The sequence below is a fragment of the Arvicanthis niloticus genome, chromosome 4, assembly GCF_011762505.2.
Source record: "Arvicanthis niloticus isolate mArvNil1 chromosome 4, mArvNil1.pat.X, whole genome shotgun sequence".
Taxonomy (NCBI): domain Eukaryota; kingdom Metazoa; phylum Chordata; class Mammalia; order Rodentia; family Muridae; genus Arvicanthis; species Arvicanthis niloticus.
The window spans coordinates 78046153-78052909 of record NC_047661.1 but is presented as its reverse complement, the minus strand read 5'-3'; the positions used below and the strand labels follow the sequence as shown (position 1 = coordinate 78052909).

The window sequence follows — 6757 nt, the reverse complement described above, 5'->3', positions numbered from 1 at the left end:
AAGAAAACTTTAGCATATAAATTACCAAAATATTTTTATAAAAATATTTTTAATAAGATGTTTTTGAAATCTCAACAAATGCTTACTGGTTGCCTTGTAGGTATTCATAAAATAAATTCAAATTCTGATAAAAAGTTTTCATATAATTATCCTTAAATTCAATCTAGTAAAGTTCTTCTAATTATTTTTGGTTTGGTTTCATTTAGTTTTAGAGACCAGGTCTCATTATATAGTTCTAGCCATCCAGGAACTCACTATGTAGACCAGGCTGGCCATGAACTCACAGAGATCCACCTGGCTCTGCCTTCAGAGTGCTGGGATTAAAAGCATGTATCACCATACCCTTCATGTTTTTCTAATTCTTTAGTATTTTGTGTCTACTGCTCCTTTGTAGGTTAACAACAATACTTTAAGAAGGGCACATGTCCAAACAAAATAGTCTTTATCACAATGTAGCCTTGAAGCTGACTTTTCTTCCTGTGTCAAGATTAAAGGACACGATTATCAGTCACTGGAAAAGAGCGACCACAGAAAAGAATAGCCACAGACCAGACGTGCATGCGTCAAGATATGATGAGTCAGAAGACCAGAGGATTAAAATTCAAGTCCTGATCTGAGGGCTGAGGAGTCCAGCATCCAGACTCTCTCATCTGATTTTTAACAACTTAACAGGTGGGATTTTAGTTTATTTTAGCTCTTGCTGCAGGTGTGGTCACAGGGTGCAGCAAAAAAAATGGGTAGAGTGAATCCAAGGGATTACTGGAAAGCTATTTTCTTTGGTCTTTTTTCCTAGCCCTCCTCAGGGTCACCCTACATCACACCTGCTCCCCTGGGATCTACTTCCTGTGTTGACCATGCCTGGATGGAGTTGCCTGGTGACAGGAGCAGGAGGGTTTCTGGGTCAGAGTATCATCCGGATGTTGGTGCAGGAGAAAGAGCTGCAGGAGGTCAGAGCTCTGGACAAAGTCTTCAAACCAGACACCAAGGAGGAATTCTCTAGTAAGTGAGTCAGAGGCTCTGTTTGTGTGACCATTGGAACCCTGACTGAGCATTGGGTGGGCTTCTTGTCTAGCAAATATGGGGGAACACTTGGAACTTAAGGCTTCTCCCCTGCTTGAACACATTGGAAAGATTCATGACCACATGGCATAAAATACACCACAGGGATGTGGGGCTTGAGTCTGGCTTGTGTCTGATCTAGTAATGGTGGCCACAAGGAGAACTGCTGGAGCTCCAGACCTTCTGTCTTTCTTCCCATCTGGCAATCTCACAGTTGAGCTCTTCCTGAAGCAGTAGCAAGGATGCTTGGTTGGAGGCCTCAGCAGTGGGCTCTGACTTTTCTAGTTGCCATGGGTCTGGTTGTTTGTTACATTACTTGTGAGGTTTGGAGGAGAAAATCATTAAACGCCTCCATGGAGTTGAAATAAAAAGTCAAATCAGTGAGTGAAAAAGAGACAGAGAGGGGCAGCAAGTGAGAGACTGAATCAGACAGAACATACACCCAGCAGTATAATGAGCAGAGTCATGGGAGGGCCACAGACTCTTCACCTCCTTTCTCCAGCGTCATTCCCCTCTGACCTTCCTCTTCACAAAGGAAATGACAGAAGACTTTTCTGGGGGCCTGCATTCTTCTTTGCTGATATAGCTGCTGTAGGGGTAAGAGTAAGCTCTGGAATGACACTGCGGTTTTTAGTGGCATTATCTCCTCACCCTCAAGATAACCCTGCAAAGACCTTAGAAAAAGATGCTGAGCTATGAGGACAGTGTCAGGGACTGGTGTAGATTGCCTGTGTCTCAATGCTTCTTTTGTGTGGTAATTTATCTGACTATGTGATTACCAGTGTCATCCTCGGATTCCATAGAAGCTGAAGACACTGACACTTGATACTTTCTTGATCTGAGCTAAGAACAAGAGTTAGCTGAGTTACAGAGAGGGAAATGTAGCCTCTGTGAGAGAACTTTCTGTCAGGATACAGCAGCTATCAGAAGCATACACTGATGCTGCTGCATACAAGTCAGCCCATTACAGACCTATGTTGCAGACACGAAGACCTATCAAAGGGAGGGCTGAAATGTCCATCTTTGTGTCTCCCTCTTCTGGATCCTCCTCACTGAAATCTAGAGGACTAATCTGGTTAACCTGTTCCTTGCCCAGATTTCTCCTCTGTCTTCACAATTTATAACCCCAGATTGATGTTACAGCATTCCAAAGCAGGACTCTGGTTCTGTCTCTCTTTCATATCCATACATGATTCCCCATTCCCTAGCAATTAAATCCTATTCTCCCTCCTTACATTTGTGTGCCATCACCACTCCAGTTGCTTTAAGAAATGTAGGAATTTTTCATAACTCTCTGTTTAGGTGCAAAGCACAAATGGTGTCTTACTGCTCAGATGCAGTTTCTACAGAGGGATGTGGTAGACATAGATGCTCCCTCCTTCCCTACAAATGCTACATTCTGATGTTTGAGCATTTATGCTTCCTTCAGTAGAAAGGCTTCCTCTCCAGTGTCTTCTCCCCATAATTGCCCTTGAAGGCCTAGGTAGCTGGCACCTGTGTCTGGAAACTTCCATCCCATGCAGAAAGCTTCCCAAGGCCCTGCTTTGTATCCACAGAGCTGCAGACAAAGGCCAAGGTGACAGTGTTGGAAGGAGACATTCTTGATGCCCAGTGCCTGAGGAGAGCCTGCCAGGACACCTCTGTTGTCATCCATACTGCTGCTGTCATTGATGTCACAGGTGTCATTCCCAGACAGACCATCCTAGATGTTAATCTGAAAGGTACAGTACCTGAGAAAAATATGGAGCATGTAGGAAAATGATAACAGAAGAACAGGTAGTGGGGGGGGGGGGATGTTCTCCTGCTTTGGAACATTTGCTGTGTTCACTTACCTCTGTGATACACAGCTCACAGTCTCAATATTTCTTTAAAATCTTATTTTATTTTTATTTTGTGTCTGCATGAATGTCTGTGTGCCATCGGTATGATGGGGGCTCCCATGCTCTTTTCTTAATTCCCATGTCTTTAACATTAGCTCCTCAGCCCACTGTGGCTCTCCTCTGGAAGAGGTAAGGATTACTCCATTCCCCCCTTCTTTTTCCTCTGTTTTTCTTTTAGGAGGGCCTTTCTGCAGTATGGCTTGGTAGTATAAGTTAAGATGAAACAGATAAACTTACACGGGATTTCCATGTAATATCCTTACTCTCCCCACCAAGGACCAATCTCTTTGTTGCCACTACACCCTCTACAATGTCCCTGGATATGTTCCTTTTTAATTAATTTATTCTCTCATGATAAACACCCCAACTCAGTATCCCCTCCACCTCCCCCACCACTTCCTTCATTAGCCCCCTCACCTCCTCCTTCTTTCCCATCCACTCCTCCCAAATTTTCTTTCAAAAAAAATAAATAAATAAAAGCAGGTGTCAGTAGACAGAGACCTTCACATTAAGGCTGGATAAAGCAACCCAGCAGGAGGGCAAGAGTCACAAAAAGCAGCCAGAAGTATCTGAGGCAGCCCCTGCTCTTTTTGCTATGAGTCCCTCAAAAACACCAAAATTTACAACTATAACCTATAGAACCTATAGAGGGCCTAGTTTAGACCAATGCAAGCTCCCTGATTGTTGGCTTAGTCTCAGTGGGCTCCTATGAGTCAAGGTTTGTTGATTCTGTGGGCTTCTAGCTTGGGACCCATGCCACCAGAGGATCCCCATCCTGATCTGCCTGGATGACCAGAAATCAGAGAACAGACGGTTCAGAGAGCTAGGATAGAAACAACCACAATAGTCATACATACACGTTCACATGCATGTGCACACGTATACGTATATGTATATATATGTGTGTGTGCGTTATATATACACATATATGCGCACACACACATCAGAGAAATTATGTCTAATGATATTTTGTTATACTGATAGATTGATGTCTAACCCAACTGTCACAAGAAAAGCTTCATCCAGGAACTGATGGAAACAGATGCAAAGACCCACAGTCAAAAACATTAGACAGAGTTCAGAGAACCCTGCTAAAGAGAGGGAGGAAGGATTGTAGGAGCCAGAGGGGTCAAGGACACCACAAGAAAACCCATATGTGTTCCTTATGTTGAGTTTCAATTTTGTCACTCCATGACTTCTTTACATAAGGAAAAATGTATTTTGAATTTCCAGGAACACCTTAAAAATATCCTTTCTACTTTCTCATCCATAGCCCTGACACACACACACACACATCTGTAGGAAGGTGCCAAAAAACCCCAGTGTTCTTAGCCTGTGTCTTGACTATAATGCCCACCTGGTGCATCTCCTAACAATGGGAGATGTGAAGTGACAGGGATCATGATTAGGACATTATTTTACTAGAACATTGTCACACAGGGAAAATATTTCACACTGATAGCTATCATACCCTACTAGCAAGCAAACCCCACATTTAATTGGCAAATATACTTAATGTGAAAAAATGAAGCTGTTTCTCTAGGAAATTGAGTTACAGAGTGACTTTTAATATAAATAAGTGAGTGGATGATAACAATGGCAATGACTCCTTGCCCAGGACATTCCTTCCTTCCTCCAGGATCTGCAAATCTGCACTATTTCTACAGTGTTCTGCTTTTCCAGGAATGACCAGCAGTGGGCATATATTGTTTTTCAGCTGTCTAGCAGGCTAACTAGAAAAGAATGATATGAATGACAGATCCTCATTCTTAAAGATATAGAGCCAAAGTACACAGTAGGATGCCTTTATTCTCCAGAATCGAAGGTCATAGACAGAGAAAGAAAGATCTGTAAAGGCTGGACATCTAGAAGATTGCTACCAGAGAGCATATATCACTTATTTATTTGATCGTTTGTTTATTTATTTATTTATTTTATTGCTCATGTGTGCATGGCATGGTTGTGCTGATTCAGGAAGAGAAAAAAATGCTGGGAATAGGTTGGAAATAACAGAAAAGCGACTCCTTGGTCTATTTCCCAACACTGACAGTGTATTGTCTGTGATTAGGCACCCAGAACCTACTGGAAGCCTGTGTCCAAGCCAGTGTGCCAGCTTTCATCTTCTGCAGCTCAATTGATGTTGCAGGGCCCAACTCCTACAAGGAGATCATCATGAATGGCAGTGAGGAAGAGGATCATGAAAGCATATGGCCTGATCCATACCCATACAGCAAAAGGATGGCTGAGAAGGCAGTGCTGGCAGCCAATGGGAGCATCCTGAAAAACGGTGGCAGGTTGCATACTTGTGCCTTAAGGCCCATGTATATTTATGGGGAGAGAAGTCCATTCCTTGCTAACATAATAATTAGCTCCCTCAAAAATAAGGGTATTCTGAATGTTACTGGCAAATTCTCCATAGTCAACCCAGTGCATGTGGGCAATGTAGCCTGGGCGCACATTCTAGCTGCCAGGGCCCTTCGAGACCCCAAGAAGTCACCAAATATCCAAGGAAAGTTCTACTACATCTCAGATGACACCCCTCACCAAAGCTATGATGATTTAAATTACACCCTTAGTAAGGAGTGGGGTTTCCACCTTGATTCCAGTTGGAGCCTTCCTCTGCCCCTGCTCTACTGGCTTGCCTTCCTGCTGGAAACTGTGAGCTTCCTGCTGAGTCCAGTCTACAGGTATCGACCTCTCTTTAACAGGCACTTGGTCACACTGACAAATAGCAAGTTCACTTTCTCCTACAAGAAAGCTCAGAGAGATCTGGGCTATGAGCCACTTGTCAGCTGGGAGGAAGCCAAGCAGAAAACCTCAGAGTGGATTGGGACACTGGTGAAGCAGCACAGGGAGACACTGGACCCAAAGTCTCAGTGATTAGAAGAAGGTGGGGACATGGCCTGGGTTTTATCATGTCCTCTAGCAAGAACAGAGGCACAAGCCAGGTCCTGCTGTCTTCTTTTGACACAGAGATCAACTTGGTGTCTTCCTCAAACCACCAGAAGCCTTACCAGTCACTGACCCACCCACAAGCTTTCTTCCTTAACACCCTGCCCAGACACCCAGAAGTACCTGTGCCTCGGCTGCTGTGACCAAAGGCTTCAGCAATTACTATTTCCTGTCACTTAGAACTTAGTATTGGTTTTTCTTTTCCCTTTCAAGTCCTAAGTCACATCCTGCCTTTGGTAAAATCCCATTGTTTTACGAAGCAAAACAGAAACAGCAATAAATATTGTAATGCCTTACCTGGAGTCAGCATCTTTCTTTTCTTAGGTCTTGCTGTGATTTCCCTTCCATAGCCAGGCGTTTTCAGTTCACAAATCAAACATAGAAGTGGAGTTCACTCAGAGGAAGTAGCCATCTGAGATTGGCCTTAATCATGCAAATGTGGGTGTTGTGGGGTGCTCACCAGAGAAAACTGCTCAAACATGGGGTTAAGTCAATTAAAAAAAAGTCTCTATTATCTGGCTGCCAGATACACTAGGTGCTCAGGACACCATTGTAGCACTGAGCCTTTCTCAGTGTAAGGTTTAAGCACAAAAATCATGTTCTAGGTTGACATACTTCAGTTAACAAAAATAGACAAAAAGCAGAACAACAGAAGCTGAAAGGCAAGGCTAGCAGAGTTTGAGGCTTTCCAAAACTATATGGACTTTGAAGGATTAGGCCTTTGTTTTACTTTTGGCAGGAGATTTTGTGTAAGTACCAAGTTTTATGGCCCAAGTGGTATTCCCATCATGGTGTCAGTTGTGCTAAGGTCTGGGGTCCTGTTACTGTGAGCAGAAACTGGATGATTGACATAGATTAGCTCATTT

General features: G+C 43.4%; 1 protein-coding gene across 1 annotated transcript; it reads left to right on the top strand.

Moving 5' to 3' along the window:
• The first annotated feature begins 508 nt into the window (after nucleotides 1-508).
• Nucleotides 509-6187, top strand: LOC117707273 (3 beta-hydroxysteroid dehydrogenase/Delta 5-->4-isomerase type 1-like). Its single transcript, XM_034500711.2, has 4 exons — nucleotides 509-672; nucleotides 794-999; nucleotides 2616-2780; nucleotides 5008-6187. The coding sequence occupies exons 2-4, from the start codon at nucleotides 855-857 to the stop codon at nucleotides 5817-5819; spliced, it is 1122 nt and encodes a 373-aa protein (XP_034356602.1). The 5' UTR covers nucleotides 509-672; nucleotides 794-854; the 3' UTR covers nucleotides 5820-6187.
• The last annotated feature ends 570 nt before the right edge of the window (nucleotides 6188-6757 follow it).

What these genes read in the sequence shown, in the direction of transcription:
- LOC117707273 (XM_034500711.2), top strand. Translation starts at nt 855, where the DNA reads ATGCCTGGATGGAGTTGCCTGGTGACAGGAGCAGGAGGGTTTCTGGGT. An exon ending in CACCAAGGAGGAATTCTCTA is followed by an intron (nt 1,000 to 2,615) that starts GTAAGTGAGTCA and finishes TTGTATCCACAG; the next exon opens with AGCTGCAGACAAAGGCCAAG. An exon ending in CCTAGATGTTAATCTGAAAG is followed by an intron (nt 2,781 to 5,007) that starts GTACAGTACCTG and finishes GTCTGTGATTAG; the next exon opens with GCACCCAGAACCTACTGGAA.